This window comes from Lepisma saccharinum, chromosome 27 (genome assembly GCF_977018435.1).
Source record: "Lepisma saccharinum chromosome 27, izLepSacc3.1, whole genome shotgun sequence".
NCBI classification, from domain to species: domain Eukaryota; kingdom Metazoa; phylum Arthropoda; class Insecta; order Zygentoma; family Lepismatidae; genus Lepisma; species Lepisma saccharinum.
Window position 1 is genome coordinate 4,423,499 of NC_139255.1, and position 19,161 is coordinate 4,442,659.

Below are 19,161 nucleotides of genomic sequence, written 5' to 3' on the forward strand. Positions count from 1 at the left end.
TTCCATTGTACACATTCTGATGCACTGTTTCTTGGTTACTTACACAGAGCATTTTCTTTACATTAATGATGATGATTAAATGACATGGATGAAAGAACAAACACAATCAAATATTAATGATTGATTGATTGATTTGGTGTTTTAAGTCCACTTTATGCACAGAAAGGCTAATCGGGACTGGACCTACAGTTTAAAGTGGGATCCAAACCACTTGTGCCTCCACCAAGTATCAAACCCAGGACCCCTTGATTGCAAGGCGACGATGCTACCACTGCGCCATCGGGGAGGCCCTCAAATATTAATGACCTGGGTCATTAGTCTAAGTGAATTTGTAAGATGAGCACTCATTCAGCTATCCTAATGACACTAAAGAATCATTATTATAAACCACTAACTCTAAAATATCCTCAACGCAACAAGAAATGTTGAATTCATAGCACTGATATTGGTGACTCAAATGGCACCATTCTGAGACCAGTCCCAAAAGAGCCATTTGTGAATGATGGCACAGAGTCACCTGAAAAGTAGTAATATTTATTTATGTAAGTGGAAAAGTGTTAACTTCAACTCACCTCCTCTCCTTCTGCAACTTAGCAATAATAGCTTCTTTCTGCTTGATCATATGACGTAACCGTAATACTTCCTTCTCATATTCACCTTTCATTTTCTCAACACCTGATTCTTGTTTCCGTATGTGCTTCTCTATCTCATCAAGTTCCTGCTTTGCTCCTTTTTGCACAGTCTAAACAAACAAGGAAATCGATAATTATTACTCAAATTAATAATTAGTAAGCAATTGTATCTAAAGATATCTGTTTGGCAGTTACGTGGAGATAGGTAATTTACTCTGAGAAGCTTACTTTTCATTTACGCCTGACAAAGCCACCAGACAGGTGGCGAAATTGATCGCGAAGAAAATTTGCACGGAAAATTGAAAAGTAAGCTTATCAGAGTAAATTATTAAGCAAGTCAATTGATATTCTCCTCAAACCATTTTTGGTAATGCTCAGTTATAAACAATTATGCACAATTTTTTAAACAATTCAGAGATTTCCAAAATTCTTGACTTTTTCATGACTTTCTCCTGACCATTCTATCCTTTTTCTTGACCTCCCCCCCCCTTTTCTTAAGATTGATTTATTTGCTTTATTTTACTTCGCTATTTGTGCCACTTTTGGCTAATTTCCGAAGATGGGGATGAGTGATGATATGATGAAATTGATGAATGGACACTCGCAAACATCCATGCCCAGGCCGGGATTCGAACCTGGGTTCGCTGGTGTCGTAGCACAATATGCTAACCACTCCACCACAAGGGCCGGCCCTTGTTCTTAACATTTATGTAATCGACCCTACTTAGGTGTAGTTGGAAATTATTTATTTTTTAATTCAATGAAAAAACCCTACCACAAGGCCGGTTAAGATGAAAATTGAAGCTGTACTTTATCAAGAGATTTAGACTTGCTTTAATTGTTAATGCATGTAAAAATGAATGCTTCATACTTTATTCTGGATGGGGAGTGGTCACATTATTTTCAATTCTTAAGAAACTAAATGAACAAATCTTAACCACAACTTGATACAATTTTAGATTTCCATATATTCAATTTTATCAAATCCCAGTACAGGTAATAACAATGTAAATTCACTATACTGTCAAAAAATGCAAACGTTATTGACCACAATCATAATTTTCTTGACTTTTTGACCTACCTGTTGATTTCTTTACTTTTTCTTGACTTGACATAAAAGTATTCTAGTCCAAGTTTCTTACGAACATGCCTTAAATTTAACTTCTGCACTGTCTACAGTCTACTGATATCAGCTGCAGATTCCCCCGCCCACGTAACTACTGCGTAGGTCAGTTTTGGAATAACAATTGCCAGAAAGAGAAATAAATAAATGTCCTTTCATCTCAAACGAAAATTCTAAATGCATAATTGGCCTTCAATCCAGTGTTCCAAACATGTGTTTGAAATTGAAGTTTTACCTCCAAAATTACCTCAATGTGTGTACTGAACTGCTGAATTTTTTTAAGGGAGGTACTGGTTCAAGAACTTTTTCAAAGTTTCAGAAATGACATTCTTGAGCTAAACAAATATTCGTGGCGCAATTGCAAAAGTATAGGTGCGGCAGGGTGGGCGATGGCCTCCCTCCCTCCAGTTTTTAGAAAACTTCTTTGAATACAGAAAGTAGTTCGCGATCTATGGTAACAAGTTGCAAAGTAAAAATTAAAGTATTTTCCCGGGGGGGGGGGGGGGGCAACAAGGCACATTTCCCCCTTAACTGTGTTGTCCCATAAAAAAAAACATTGCTTCAATTTGAAGTTATCATGTTCATGCATTAATTAACATATATTATTGTGGCTGAAATGAAATTATGTGTGATTGGCTTTCATTTTCCAGGGGAAGGGCGTGACACCCTTGCCTCCTCCTTACTTTCAGAAGTCCATGTGCTTGGTACATAGTTCTTTGTCACTTGTTGAAAGTCACGGCCTCCTTTATGCAGAATAAATAATACCGAAATTTTTGCCTTCATAGTGCTAAAATTCTCGTTGTTAATATAATTTAATATTTCAGCCAATACATGACAAAGTGATCCTACCACATCAAAAAGTAAAGATAGTCCAAATACTATTTGAACAGCATTAAACTGAAGCTTAAAGCCTATATTTTGATGAACTAATCGAAGAATTTCCAATTATGTTCTAATTTTAACTAAGGGTCATTCCATGCCAAATCATCATAAAAAATGAGGTTTTCAACCCAGCCATCTCAGATTTTCATAAAATTTGGTAGGATGGTAGAGGACATGAAGTAACAACAACAACAAAAAACCATTACTTTTCTGCTAATTAATTCTTCACATAGCAAACATCCCTGAAATCAAACCTAGAACATTGTACAGGATATAAAAGTATGAGCTTTAATATTGCTTCAAAAGAAATATTCCGTTCTGGCTTTATTTTTTTCAAAATAAATAATGTAAGAGGTCAATTCTGCTTTTGGAATATATGCATTGTTTAGAAAAAACTGGTGGAAGCTTTGTATTTAGAATTCTGAACACCTTATTGCAAAGGAAGAAAGTGCTGCTGCATTGCAAGTAGGAAAACCAGTTTCATTCCGTGCATTCATTTGAACGTTTTATAACAATTTGGCTTTGTTCCTCTTTACCCCAGACGACTTGTTTCTGATTCAATCAGAGAGTATACATGACTTTATTTACGCTCCGTTCTACGCATCTTGCACGATTTTCAAGTTCAGATAGAAGAGCATGCATGTTAGCTGCACTTTTCTGTCTTTGTGATAAGGTGAATGTCGGCGTGCCGTTTTCACCTCTACAAAAAGATAAATGCAACACTTCAGTGATATCCGTTTCTCTCTCTCTCTTGAGTCTTCTTTCAAGAGATTTGTAGAGAAACTAAACATGAGACGTAAGTATAAATGTACTTCGAAGAAATATTTTGTCAATATCCCAACAAAAATACAGATCTGCAATAATAATTATAAGTATTAAACATTAACAGACTGAAGTTACGTACACATAAATAGTTTGTGTTAAGCTTATTGTATAAATTTGACATGCCTCCATCTAGTGATGAAAGTTGAATTAATGCTGCACAAAAGGTGTATCCGAAGGAAGAAAATTTGACTTGCAGCATGTATGAAACATATGATGCAGCACGTTTAAAGCCCAGTTTCCATTACCACAAATTTGCTGTGCACCATGACGCACAGCATGCAACGCGGCATGTGCCAAGCATTTGTTGAAATGGAAACTGTCTGCAACATCATGAAGATGTTGACTGAAGGAAAGCATCTGATCACCAAGAATGTTAAAATAAACATACTGGTTCATGTTCATGGTCACCTGAATGAGTGGGCCCAGTTCATAGTAAGAAAAACACCCCCAAAACATCACAGAACCACCCTCTGCCTGAACTACACCCTCCACACACTGTGAATGAAATGCCTCATTTGACCGTTTGCGCACCCAACGCCTTGCATCATTTGAAAAGAGGCAAAATCGCGATTCACCAGACCACATTATGTGCTTCCAGTCTGCCACTGTCCATGTTCGGTGTTTTCTAGCCCATGTCAGATGTGCAACTTTATGTGTCGCTGTGAGCAAAAGTATCTTTTAAGGTACCAGACTCCATATGTCCATGGCATGAAATTATCGTCGCAATGTTTTCTCGGAAATTGGTTGGGATGGACCTTCATTCACTGACTGCAACAATTCCTGTCTACTTTGAAACTGATTGTCATTCGCAAGACATGACAATCGTCCTCGGTCCCTCTTGGTTAGGATTTTTTTCTGACGACAGTTTCACGCCATATTTCATTGCCACCAGTTGTACACCATTCCTTGTAGACACGTTGGACAGTTCGCATCGATACCCCAACAAATCCGGCAACTTCACTGACTGTGTGACCATGGGCACGCCCAAACACGATAGACCCTTTTTGCCACTCCGACACATCCCTGGCTTTGCCCATCTTGACACACTATTCCAACATCTTCCGCACTCAATGTTCCTGCCAGTCACACAGCACTGATCCAGACACAATGCACCTTGCCAGTCCTCTGCAATGCCATCTGTAGGGGCATCAGGAAACCACCTTGCTTTTGCACAGGGGTGACTAATTTTTTGTCCGGTGGGTTTATAATTAAATGGACGAAGGGACACATAAAAAGAACACCCATGCCCAGGCTAGGATTCGAACCTGGGATCTCTAGCATCTAAGCATGCTCTGCCAGAGTGTGGGAGAATGGGACTGAGTTATGGATCTGAGGTGCCAGTTCAATGAAAGGTGGGCGGAAGAGCTTTCCACCTGCAATACTGCAAAAATTCCTTGCTAAATAAACTCTACACTGCAGAGAGAAAATCAGTCGTTACAGTTCCTAGGATGTATCTCAGTAAGGTCTCAATGCAGCAAACAAAACTATAGAATGCAATGCTAAGGCTAAGGTACATCAATCAGTCACAAAGAAGTGATACTAAGTATACTTTGTTACTGATAGTCGAGCATAAATAGCACAATACAAAACAAATCACAGATGTGATGTTCCCTATCTACAGACCTAATGGTACTCTAACCTATCAAAAATGTTCCAATACCTGTTGTTTTTTTTTACAGGATGCTTGGTTTATCCAATAAATTTAAATTTGCATCTACATTGTAAGCTATATATCCGAGAATTGGATAAAAGATACACATTTTTTTAAAAAAATAGACAATTTATCTCTAATTTGTTTTACATGTTGTTACCTTCCTATGTAACAGAGGCAGAACCAACAATGCCTGAGCTTGGGAGAACATGTAAGAGATGCCAAAAACCAAAAACAGGCCTTTCTCAAACACCTCCACTCCACAAACCACACCATCTCTTCCACATCCATACTTCACCCAACCAGCTCTGTCAAAACACTGTCAAAGAAACCCATGCTATCATCCAACGGAAACCAGCGCTGAACCTGGCCAATGGATAGGAACACCTGACTTGGCACCCTGTTTTCCAAAAGATCCCAGACCAGAAAAAGAAAAGATGCGGTGCGCATACTCGACCCCCCTTCAGCCACACGGGAAACAGGAACTGCACCACACCGAGCAGCACGACTCAGCAGATGGCTCAGCCCCCAACCACCAACCCGGCAGCGCCATCTGACAACAGGAAGCAGAAAGCACAGCAGACGACGCAAACCAGGATACACATGCCAGCGCCATCAAGTAGGAGAATGTGCAACTACCACTGCTACTGCTAGGGAACAAACAAAGCAGTGATGCGGTACCATCTCCACTCCAGATGCCGTACCCTTAGTGAATGAAAACAGAGAGTCTTCAAAATTAATAGGATATAACCATTAAATTGTGCAACGTGGAAATACGAAATTTCAAATTTTCACGTAAGTCATTTTAAACCACGTTTACCTCATCCATCATGAAATCATTGCAATATGTATTCTGTTGTAGTTTATTATAAGTCCATGCATCTCACAAGATATGATTATGATATTCGTGAAAATCACCTATGTGTTTTGTTGCAGAATAAGCTTTAATTCTTACAAATAAATAAATAAACAAGTTAAAGCAACGGTTCTTTTCCTCCAGAATTTAAATGAAAAAAAACAACACCTTTTTAAAGTTGCTTACTATGTTTTATATTACTTACTGTAAACCAGAATAATATAATAGTGTAATATTCAAGCTCCTCACTATCATCAAGGTTTAAAATTTAATGTCTCATAATCTTAGCTTGCATATATTCTTCTTTAATGATTTATATATCCTATATGTTCATTTTATTATCCTGTACAAAATGCTGTTAGTAGGGTTTGAAAGTTGTTTTCAGCAGTCTAAACTCTTATAAATGAACAAGACATTATTTTGCATCAACATATCATATGTTTTCTGCCACTTTGTGGCAATGAGGATGACTGATGATTTGATTAAATTGATGAATGAAAATTCCCAAAGGAAGGCTCATATTATCTAGGAACGCAAACCTAGAACCTTCCGTAGTAAAATTATGGCTGAACCATTCAAGGTCGCATATATTTTATGTCAAGATAGTCCTTTGGTTGATGCAAAACACCATAGAAAATTAATCTCAACAAGACTAAACAAAGAAGTGACCAAGGAACTACTAATTACTAGTGAAAAAATATTTCTTGTAAAAAATAATCACACAAAATTCTTTACAATTCCATAAAACAGGGAAATGACTGGCAATTACATTAGTAATCAGTGAAATCACCACATACATTCAACTGAATAATCTACAAATGGTGTACTCAATGTCCCTCATAAATTTATACATGCACAATCTCCCCTAGTTTTTGCATACAGGGTGGCAACAAAAAACTGCACAATTGTTTCTTCACAGGAGTTAAAAAGACTGGAATTTGAAAATGACCTCCATTTCATGAAAATAAAAACTGGTTCATGCAGGACGATGCACGTTTACGCCGAGTTACTCGTGTGTTTTTTCTGGCTGCAGGACATGTTTCGGGACCATGTTATATTTTGATGGAGAGATATTCAAGGTAAAGAGCACTGACACCTTACAGCATGAACCTAAGCAGATGTGATTCCCTCTGTGAGGTTATTTAAAAAGCAACATGTCTTCAACACGTCTCCCAAGACCACTGAAGAGCTCACAAAAGCCTTTCATAGACAAAAACCAGGCCATCAAAACAGACATGCTGGAGAGTGTTACAACTTAATTTTGATTGATTGATTGAATTAGATTATTTTACGTTACTTTTCTGCCACTTTTGGCTAATTGCGACAATGAGGATGAGTGACTATATGATGAAATTAATGAGGAATACTCACAAAGAATGCCCATGCCCAGGGTGGGGTTCGAACCCAGGACCCCTGGTGTTGTAGCATGCTGTGCTAACTACTCTGCCATGGAGGTCGGCTGTTGTAACTAAATTTAAGTCACACCTCTATATAGTAGTTCGTAAATGTGGTGACTCTTTTGAAACAGGGTGGCTAATCTAAGGCCATTATAAATTTCAAGTATAATTCCCGGTTTTCAAGGCGAACTTTCCAAAAATCAAAGGTACAGGCAGATGCTTTCTCTATTTCAACCTTACGTATTACTGCCTCTCACCCTCCCCCCACCCCACGTGCCATCAGGCCTCTCACCCTCCCCCCACCCCATAAATATATAACAATATAAAGTTTGTGTGATTCCAATGTATCCAAAAACTCTAATTCAATTAAAATTATATATACAGGGTGCTCGGAAATTCCCCTTACAAACTCCTAGGGCAAGTAGAGGGGACTGAGTAGACAATACTTGGAATAGGAACCCATGTCCGGAAACGTACCGTTTCCATGCTACAACCATGACAATGTGTCGGATGTGCCTGTGTTGGTATGCAACAGGGTAGGCAGTACATGACGTCAGAAGATCACCTGATGACCTAAAGTGTAATAATTTATTACAGCCATGTCAAATGAGGTGTTACGTAAGGTACAGAAGTGAATGACGTGTGACTCAGCCCATAATACAAACAAATTTATTTGGTAACAATGACAAGGGAACAAAAAAGAAATGTACTATTCACTGATTAACACCTGTGTCGACAGTGGAACGCAACAATTTGTAGACGTCACGTGCCATCAGGTGATCTTCTGACGTCATGTACTGCCTACCAGGTTGCATACCAACACAGGCACATCCGACACATTGTCATGGTTGTAGCACGGAAAGGGTACGTTTCCGGACATGGGTTCCTATTCCAAATATTGTCTACTCGGTCCCCTCTACCAGCCCCAGGAGTTTCTAAGGGGAATTTCCGAGCACCCTGTATACATATTATTTAAAATATTCAATTAATTAAGAAGAGGAACTAGTGGGAAGAACAGGAATAGATGGATACAATGAGGGAAGCATTGAAGACCCACCAACAATGGAGGAGATAGAAATAGCAATTAGAAAAGCGAGAAATAACAAAGCACCAGGAGAAGACGGTATAATAATAGAAATGTTAAAGATGGCAGGACTGACAATGAAAATTGAAATCCATAAACTCCTGGAACGGATCTGGAAAGAAGAACAAATGCCTGAAGGATGGAAAGTTGGAATAATATGCCCAATACACAAAAAAGGGGATCGAACGGAATGTAGTAACTATAGACCAATAATGCTGCTAAATGTGGTGTACAAAGTCCTTACCAGTATTATTAATGAAAGACTGAAGAAATATACTGAAGCTATAGTAGGAGAATATCAATGTGGATTTAGACCAGGCAGAGGTACAACAGATCAATTATTCGTTATACAACAGATAATTGAAAAACACTATGAATATGCAATAGACCTCCTAATTCTATTCATTGACTACAAAAGAGCATTTGATAGTATAAGGAGACCCGAACTGAGTAGAGCTATGCAAGAATTAAAAATCCCCATCAAGTTAATAAATTTAATAGAAATGACAATGAAACAGACCAGAGCAAAAGTGAAAATAGGGAATGAAACAAGTAGAGAATTTCCATATTACAGAGGAGTCAAACAAGGAGATGGACTGTCAACCACACTCTTCATACTAGCATTACACGTGGCCATTCAAAAGGTAGATAAGAGAGGATCAAATTTTACAAAGAGCACTCAAATATGCGCATATGCAGATGACATTGCAATAATAGCACGAACAGGAAACGATTTAAGAAAACATACCAGAGATTAGAAGAAACTGCAAATAGGTTAGGACTAGAAACAAATGTCAATAAAACAAAGTACATGATTTTTACCCAAAAACCTGACAAATATAGAGAGGAAAGAATAGAAATAAATGGGAAGGAATTTGAAAGAGTCAGGTCATTCCAATACTTAGGGCTGATCATAAATGAACAAAATAAAAAAGATAGCATGATAAAGGAAAGGATATACACGGGGAATAGAGCATATTATGCACACATGCAATTATTAAAGAGCAAACTAATAAACAGAAATCTCCAAATTACCATATATAAAACGTTAATAAGACCTATAATAACATATGGTTCAGAGACATGGGTAATGAATAAGACAGAAGAGGAAGCATTGCGCAGATTTGAGAGGAGGGTCATACGCAAAATATATGGACCGGTTAATGAAAATAATTTCTGGAGAATAAGAACTAATGAAGAAATTAACCATATACTAGGGAAAGAGGATATTGTGAGATTTATTAAATCACAAAGAATGCGGTGGCTGGGTCACGTACAGAGAATGGGAAACGATAGAATGCAAAGGAAAGTGATGCAAGAAAAAATCTATTCAACAAGAAGAAGAGGAAGACCAATGACAAGATGGCTAGATGGTGTCCTGGAAGATTTGCGTCACATGAAGGTGAAAAGATGATGGGAGATTGCAGAGGACAGGAATAGATGGAGGCACATAGTTGAGGAGGCCAAAGCCCATGAGGAGCTGTAGTGCCATGTGGTAAGGTAAGGTAAGTAAGGTAAGGTAAGGCTTCCTTTTCTCTTCCTCGATAAATATGAGTATAAAAGCTAAACTGTTAAAAACTTGCCTCGGGACATTTGTAAATGTATGAATTCATTTGGATTTTTCACGTCTACGGAGAAAAATTCGCACAGAATTCACACATAATTTCCGGAGAATATAATTCACGCATAATTCCTGGAATTCAAGGAATTCCCAGTGAGTAGCCACCCTGTGAAAATATGTTCTATTAATTTGAGTATCTCCAAGAATTTCAGTATTTTCTCTTGTGCCTTTTCTTGGCTATCTCGTACAAAAGAAAAAGAGAAAACAAATGCATATTAAAACTTACCTTTAGTTCATTCTTGAGTGAACCCATGCGATTCGCAATTTTATTGCCTAACTTAGTCATGGTGTCATTTTCTTCTTGCTTTGAATGCAATTTTTTCAGTAATCTTTCTTGCTCTACAACTAATTCCTCGGCAAACGTCATGGCCTTTTGTAACTGGCGCTTGGCATGTTCTCTTTCTTGCTGTGCCATGATCACCTTGTTTTGTAAATCGTCACATTTGTGCTGGCATTTTCTATTATAAGAGGAAACATCACCATATTAAATATTTACACGTATATTCATTTCAGAAGTGTTTATAAAATGAATTAACTAGTTGCAATTCGAATTACTGAAAGGAACCTTTCAACATTTTTCAATTCTCTTTCTTAACACACACATATGTTGAGGTGGTGGTGTGTTCTTTCTAGGGTGAGAGGGGGCATTCTTACACTGAGTGGCAGAGTAATGGGTTTGATTGTTTTGTGCCACTTTTGGCTAATTTGCAAAGATGGGGATGAGAGATGATATGATGAATGGAGACTCAGAAACATTCATGTCCAGGCCGGGATTCGAACCTGGAACCTGCTGGATTTCGTGGCGGAGTGATTAGAACATCGCGTTACGATGCCATGGCTTCCGGGTTCGAATCCTGGCCTGGGCATGGATGTTTGCGCGTGTCCATTCAACAATTTCGTCATATCATCACTCATCCCCATCTTCACAAATTAGCCAAAAGTGGCACAAAAGGTGAAGTAAAATAAATCAAATCAAATCAAATCGAACCTGGAACCCCTGGCATCGTAGCACGATGTGCTAACCGCTCTGCCACGGGAGCTGGTGGCAGAGTAATGTCCATCAGGTAATAGCTCTTGCAATATGGTGGCTGACAATGTGGAGTGTCTTGATGTATAGGGTGCGGCAACTGAATCTGATGGTTTTTGCGGTAATTACAAATAAAAACGAAAGTCATTCATGCAACGAAGTCAATTTAATACATGTAGTTCTACATCTCAAAGCATTATCGGAAAATACCATGAGTTTGAAGCAGTTAGGACAGTTCATTTTTTTATTAGCATACTTGGGGGGGGGGGGGCATTATTTCGAGCACATTAGTGTAGATGTAGTCTGAAGCTCTGCATAACTTGGTGAACATTTTATTCATTGTGAACACTACGGTCTGACAACTCCAGACTAACGGCATGTTTCTGTGCTGATTGAAGAGGACTCCTCAAAATAGATCCCCGATACTCGTTCTCAGGAGTGTGAACCTTAAATGCCCACCAGGTGTTCTTGTCATGGTAATCCTACTGGGAATATCCAGATTACAGTGAATGGTTAAGTGCCGACAGAAGGCACGCTGCGTTGCCACCACACATTCATTATGAAAAATGTCATGTGATTTTCCTAAAATGCTTTGAGATGTACAACACATATTTAATTGCTTTTGTTGCATGAAATAGTTTAGTTTATATTTGTGATTGAGAACCATCAGGTTCAGTTGCAGCACCCAGGATCATTGAAATTAGTATGCTACATTGTCCAACAGCAATATGAGAGGGATTCGCCCTAGGGAAATTGCAATCTGAGGTGATTATGTCCAAATTCAGGAAACTGGGTATGTGCAAAAGGGAGTTTTACAAGTAACTGCTGACAAGCAACAAGTGCCATGCAACATGAGGGAAGGGGGGGTTCACAATGCAGTGACAAGCGACCTGATTACAAACTGGACAAACTATTCCATAGGCTACTGAATCAGTTCAATATAATCTCAAACCAAATAGATATATTCACCTCATATTCATTTTTTATCAGCAACATAGAAAAAATTGTACATAAGTAATGCTTTTGTGATAGTTTTTCTTGTATGTACGCATTGCTTGCATTATAGAATTATTTTCTTGTAGTTTACGGTTATTACAACCATAAGAAAACAGTTTTTCTTTGTGACGTTTCAGGAGAACACACGCTCCTTTCATCAGACATTTATTTTCATTTTGACTAAAGATACAGTTATAACAATGGTTAGTAATTTTTTAAACAAAAAGAATCCGTTATATAATGGATGTTGTCAATGTTACATTGTTGTAATATAGCAACTTAACTGTGGAAAAAGCAGTCTGTTTTTCAGAAAGGAGACTTGATAGGAAATTCTACCAGCTAATTCAAGAAGAACAAGTTATATACAACAACAATGAAAGAAGAGAAGCAGTTAAAGTCACTGGTAAAATAGAAACTAAGAACATTGACAACAGATTATTTATAAATCTTACGGATATTGAGGTACCTGATGAGTATTTACAAATTTTTCAATTCGGAATGAAATTTTTAGTTGGTAGTGCTTATATACACAAGGAAGATTTTGTGATTTCAATAGAAAAAGCACTGAATTTCTTAGATGATGAGGAGGAAAAGAGAAAATTACGAAGTCTCACACATGATGCTCTTGATGAACGGTTAAGTTTTGAATACAACAGAAGAAATAACAGAGGTCCAAAATACACAGAATGGGAGAAAGAGCATATAAGGTTGGGGAAAAAAGTTCATAGTTTCAAGATCTGGTTGAAAGAAAACAACATTTTCTTAATAAAATCGGACAAGGAAAATAAACCTGTCCTTATCCGAATTAAGGACTATAAATTAAAAATGGAAGAATGTTTCAAAGTAAACAATATCACAGAAACCTCTCTAAACCCTATAAATAAAATAATAAATGAGGTAAAGAAAGTAATTGAAAGCAGTATCACGATACCAAGAGAAATGAAGAAAAAACACATTGTCAAAAATTCAACCCTGCCGATTGCCTTTGGACTACCAAAAACTCACAAACCGGGAACTCCAATATGACCCATCATTGCAACTTTCACACATCCTGCATACAAACTATCCAAATATTTAGTTGAAAGACTTGCTATAATTAAACAACAAACACCATTCAGTGTTAAAAATGCATATGAAGTGAAACAGAAACTAAAAAATATTGTTTGGAATAATGAGTATCGTATTGCAAGTTTTATGTTGAAAATTTATATCCTAGTGTCCCAAAAGAAGGTGCCACAGATGCATTACACAGATGGCTTATTGAGATGAAGGTTAACCCAGTAGAATCATGGGAAATGCTTCGATGGTTTACTGTATGTGCAAATTACAATTACTTTATATTTGATGGCGAAATCTATCAGCAAAGTAATGGTCTATCAATGGGAAACCCAGTATCCGGAATCATCTCCAGCATTTTCCTTCATTACATAGAATCTCCAATTGTTAATGCAATAGGTGCGGATATCAAACTCTACATCAGATATGTAGATGATGTGCTAATTATTGCTAAAAATGATAACACCATCATGGACGTATTTAAATTGTTAAATGAATCACATCGTCGCATAAAATTCACTTGCGAACCCATGAATAACAATGTAATTTCTTTCCTTGATCTGCAAATTAAGACAACTGACTCAACAATTCAAACATCAGTCCATAGAAAAAAAATAGCAGGTGAAAAATACATCCATGCCAATTCAGAACATTCGCGTATAACAATGGATAACATATTTTTAATTTTTTTCTGAGAGCACAAAGACTATGTTATAATAATGAGGATATCAAAAATGAAGAAGAAAGGCTTTTTAATATAGCAAAAGAAAATGGCTTTCACACTAACAGAATAAACCAAATCAAAAAACAAGTCGCAAGAAAACTAAAGAAAAAGAGAAATACAGACAAAGATGAAAAATCTGTTGAAAAGAAATTTGAGTGCATTCCATTCCACAAGGGATTCTCACATAAAATTGCAAAAATTTTTAGAAGTTTTGATTTCAAAATTGTTTTTAAATCACCAAGAAGTTTGGAATGTACATTTAATGAATTCAAAATGAGAAACTCTCTACCAGATGTGGAAACCACAGGAATATATAATATAAGTTGTTCATGTTCAAAGGATTATGTGGGACAAACAGCAAGGAAAATGGCAATAAGATGGCACGAACACGATTTGGACATTATAAATCTAAACCCAAGAACAGGTTTGTCAACTCATATCATCGAAGAGAAACATTTGATTACAAAGAGAAGGGTTTTAAAAAGATTAATGGGAAACACAGAGTTGAATGTCTGGGAACCTTCGTTCATTGCAGAAGAACACTGGAATAAATTAAATAATGAAAATGGTAACATAGATCCAGCATGGAGTTTTCTTTTTCACAAATGGAGTAAGCCACCATCTTTAAAATTTAATGTAAAAGAAAACATCAAGAGACTTAGTGAAAACAATGATGAATTTGAATTACCTGATGATATTTGGGATTCATAATTTTAAAAAATCTCAAATAAAAATAAAACAGACTGCTTTTTTCACAGTTAAGTTGCTATATTACGACAATGTAACATTGACAACATCCATTATATAACAGATTCTTTTTGTTTAAAAAATTACTAACCATTGTTATAACTGTATCTTTAGTCAAAATGAAAATAAATGTCTGATGAAAGGAGCATGTGTTCTCCTGAAACGTCACAAAGAAAAACTGTTTTCTTATGCTTGTAATAACTGTAAACTACAAAAAAATAATGCTTTTGTGAAACTGATCCATTTACCTTGGTACTGTTTTGGCTTGTTTTATTTTTGTTTATTTTATGTTATCCTTTCTTTTGTGTTTTTTAATCTTAGTCTATTGTTTTACTGTTGTTTCTTTCTGGTTTAAAATGGCTTCTGCTGTACTGGAAAATTTCAATAAATAAATAAATGGAATGTTATTTTACCCCCCCCCCCCCCCCCGTCAGTAAAAAAAAATATTCACTGTGTATGTAGGACAACAGACCAAGATGACATAAGAAAATGAAACAGTCAGAGCGACAAACAAGTGACAAGCAACAAGTGCAGCATGTCATGACACTCCACTACGAAAGATTATTTCTGAAGACTCCTTTCCACATGTTGCTTGTAGCTTGTCATTCCAGCCTGAACACCTAAGACAAAATGCAATGGCTGTCTCAAAAGTGCTACCGGATGGGAGCTAGCCAAACTTTTTTTTAAAAAAAATGAAATTCCTCTGTATGTTGCTTCCAAAAATGGGTACACATCGACATGTTTAGCTTACCGAATGGAAGCCTTGGAAATTCTGAATATAACGAGCCCTCATTGGCATTTATCATGTTATTACAACTTTTTTAAAAAAACATTTTCCAACATGTTACATTTTGCTTAAAATGAGCCCCATCCTTGGGGAATTTCCATGTATGACGAATATTTCGTCACCCGCCTCGAAAGGGTTAACTGCATGTTTGTGTTATGAATGACCAAAAAAATCCAGAATCCCGAATCACTCCCTCTGAAAACCAGATTGCCTCTGAAATCTGAATTCCCTCCAAAATCTAGATTCCTGTCTGAAATCTAGATTTCCTCCAAAATCTGGAATCTCCAGTTTTACTGTCTGGATTCCAGATTTTAAAAAAAATCCAGATTTGAAGTAATAGGGCTGAGTCAATACCACTTGGAACTGATACCTATGCCAATATGCTTACTGATTCCCGCCAATATTAATACTCGACAATAGTAACAATTAAGACTTTTTCAAAAAAGTGATTGATATTAATATTCCACTGCAATAACATGCATACTTTGCCAGAATTTTGCTTTTAAAATATTGAAGAAATATACTGAAATATTAAACTATAAAATTATTAAATCACACAATCCATTCTCAAAAAAACAATACTGGTGCAAAAACGAAAATTTCAAATTTTGCATAGTTTCCAGGATAATAGAACTCCATGAAATTGTGCGGCATTTTTGCAGATCCTGTAAAATACCAAGAATTCACAGAAAAGGTTGGTATACTTAAGAGGCATGCAAATTTTGCTTTTGATGAAAAAAAACTAAATATGAAATAACACATTGTAATGTTAATTTTTCATGTTTCTGAAATGGGAGGTGCATTTTGCTACCCTGTTTTGTCACGAAATGATGAGAAATGAACGGCAAAATGCGAAATAGACTTTTAAATACAAAATTTATAGTTTAATTACCAAAGCAACACTTTCTGAAGTTCAAATATCCTGTGAGTTATGCAATTCACAGAAAAATTATTATTTCTGCTGTAAATATTTGAGAAGCAAAAATGGACTCCTTTATACAGGAATAAATTTAATACTCTGGTAACTACAAAAATGTGCTATTAGAAGGGATATGTTTATTTTGTGTAATAAGTGGTTTTTTAATCAAATTTAGGATCATATTCACCATTTTCAAACCAAAATGTACTTTTATGAACCACTTATCATCCGATTTTTTATCTCTATAACACCGAAATTTTATTATATTTACCACTTTTGAACCCGAAATTGACTGTTTTTGTACCGAAATTTTGCTTTTATATTTACATAAAATATGTGCCTCTACCGGTATCTGCTCAGCTGTTGTACTGACAGGATGTCTAAACTAGAAAAGCAATTTCAACTACACATTTCACACTTACTTGAGCAACTTTTCAAAAGTTTTAACCTGAGTCTGCAGTTGGCTCCTCTCACCACGGATGTCAACAACTTGTAATTCCAACTTAGCTTTCTCCATTTCTACTGCCTGAATTTGACTCATGAAGTTGCTTCTGTCTTCACTGTATGAGGCTTTCAGCTGTTCAAATAATCTATAATAATAAAGCATACATACATATATATATATATATCAGTGGCATCTCCTGACCCTGAACTTCAGGCGTTGGCAAAGAAGGGATGTTAACCCCTCCCCCTCTCATTTCTGTGAACCAATATTACAAATTTTCTCCGTACCTTTTTGGTGTAATTTTATAAATATTTAGAAAAACATTAAATTACATAAATTATTTTAAATGAAGTAAATACTTCATTTAAAGTATTAATATATTTGAAAGGTAAGGAGAAAATTAATATACTATGTTCATTACTTCGCCATACAATCAATTTTTAAAGCACGAGTTTGCAACCAGAGGGGTTGGTGGAACTCCTACCTATCACCCCTAAAAAAACACCGTGGACATAAGAATGATCCGTTCATTGAAAAATCGCTAAAATGCACATTTCCGGTTTTTCCCCTTACCCTTCATTTATCCTTCCAAAAAGTAAATTTTGAAAAATCAACTGCTCATTACTTATAGTTACTTGAATTCCAGTCTATTCTTCTTTCTTTAGAGAGAAATGCGCTGATCACCGCCTCATAAAATTTCGATTTATCCCCTTCTCGCAGTTTAGAAAGTAATTCTTTCTGGATGGAGATAAGACTTAAATTCGTCATCCGGTTCTGAGTTTGAGTAGATCAGAAGAATGTGTGGATCCTCTTCAGTGATGTGAACGATCTCTCGACAGATGACGTCGTGGAAGGAATTGTTGCGATCAACATTGCTAATTTATACATTTCTGTAAACTCACCCACTAGATTCGTGTCCAGTAGATAATTTACAATCTCAATTGGTGTTTTCTCTGATCCTTCAGTGGAAGCATACCAAACATAAAGTTCATTCTTCTGCAGTTTGGTTAAATTAAACACATTGCCATAAATTTCCTGCAATTTATGTACGAGTGTTTTATTCAAGTAGCCCCGTTTTGTGGGATTTAGTAAATCAAAATATTGCAATTTTTCAAATGATGCGAATCTAATTGTTATCTGGTTGCTGATATTATCAATGATTTCAAAGTAAAGCATCCGGCAGTGGTCTTTCTGTGATTCGTTGTTCAGTCGCCTCCTTTTCATTTCAACAACCTTTCCTCTTCTACTGCACCAGTTATAGAATTCCATAGTGTTTCGAAATTCTCACTTTCCTTTTTCATCTGTTGTTGAAATTCAGTTATTTTATTACTGCAGTACAAAATATCATACTGAATAATACATCTGAAAAGGCAAGCAAGTTGGATAAAGCCTTTTTTAAAAATATATTTTCGAAATCCTTCAGGAAGCTAGAAAATCCTCTTGGAGTCATTGCAGTCAAATGATCGAAGTCTCCACTTTCATTAACATGCTCAAAAAACATAAGCAGTGCTTCTCTGTTTGTCATTGACTGTCCACACTAGCCTAGAGGTAAAATTCCATCTGGTAGGAGCTAATGACGGGAGCTTTCTGGACATGAAAGCAGAAAGTTCGTGTAACCTCTTTGGAGAATGAGGTTTAAGTGATTTAAGACCTCAAAATAACACCTTAAGCTCTTTGTTACATTCTAACGATTGTTGCAGCACCAAGTTCATGACATGAACATAACAATGCATAAAAAAAGCTTTCCGATAATTTTCCAAAACTTTACTTTGAAGGCCATTCAAATGACCACTCATTACAGAATATCCATCGTATGTCTGGGCAATTAATTTATCCCCACACTTATATTTATGCATTATTTCAGTCACGTGACTAAAAAGAGCTCCTGCAGTTTCATCGGTGCTCATGTCATGAAATCCAAGAAATCTTTCAATGACTTTTTTCTGTGAGGCCGAAAAAAAACGTAACACTGTTGACACCTGAGATTTTTTGCTAATGTCTGATGTTTCATCGACCATGATAGCCACAAAGTCTGTGTTTTGAATTTCATTGTAGATTTCATCTCTCAGAACATCCGAAACTGAATTTATTAAATCATTTTGAATGCCTGCCGAAGTGCCGCGAAAAACTGTAGAATTTAATAAATGTTCTTTTAATGAGGGATCGAACTCGCACTTGCAATAAGGAATTTCATGTAATTGCCCTTATTTAGAGAGGCTGCATTTTCCTCATGGCCTCGGAATGGCAGTTCTTGCTTTGCTAAATAGCAGACGGCATTAATCAACCTCTTTAATATTTCCCTGTTCTCTTTTACTTTTTCATTGTGTAGCTCTATTTCAGCTTTTGGTTGAGTATCCAAAAGAACGTCAATTCTAGTAGGGGTAGCAAC

General features: G+C 36.4%; 1 protein-coding gene across 3 annotated transcripts in view; it reads right to left on the bottom strand.

The window, feature by feature from the left end:
- The window catches only part of LOC145980410 (centrosomal protein of 89 kDa-like), a 66,080-nt gene that overhangs the window by 8,385 nt on the left and 38,534 nt on the right, over positions 1–19,161 (bottom strand). For all 3 annotated transcript variants that reach the window (XM_083113488.1, XM_083113486.1, XM_083113487.1), the window contains exons 8-10: positions 16,750–16,917; positions 10,298–10,529; positions 573–742 (exon numbers count right to left, since the gene is read on the bottom strand). In XM_083113488.1, coding sequence (XP_082969614.1) covers positions 573–742; positions 10,298–10,529; positions 16,750–16,917 — 570 coding nt within the window. The remainder of the gene's footprint in view (positions 1–572; positions 743–10,297; positions 10,530–16,749; positions 16,918–19,161) is intronic.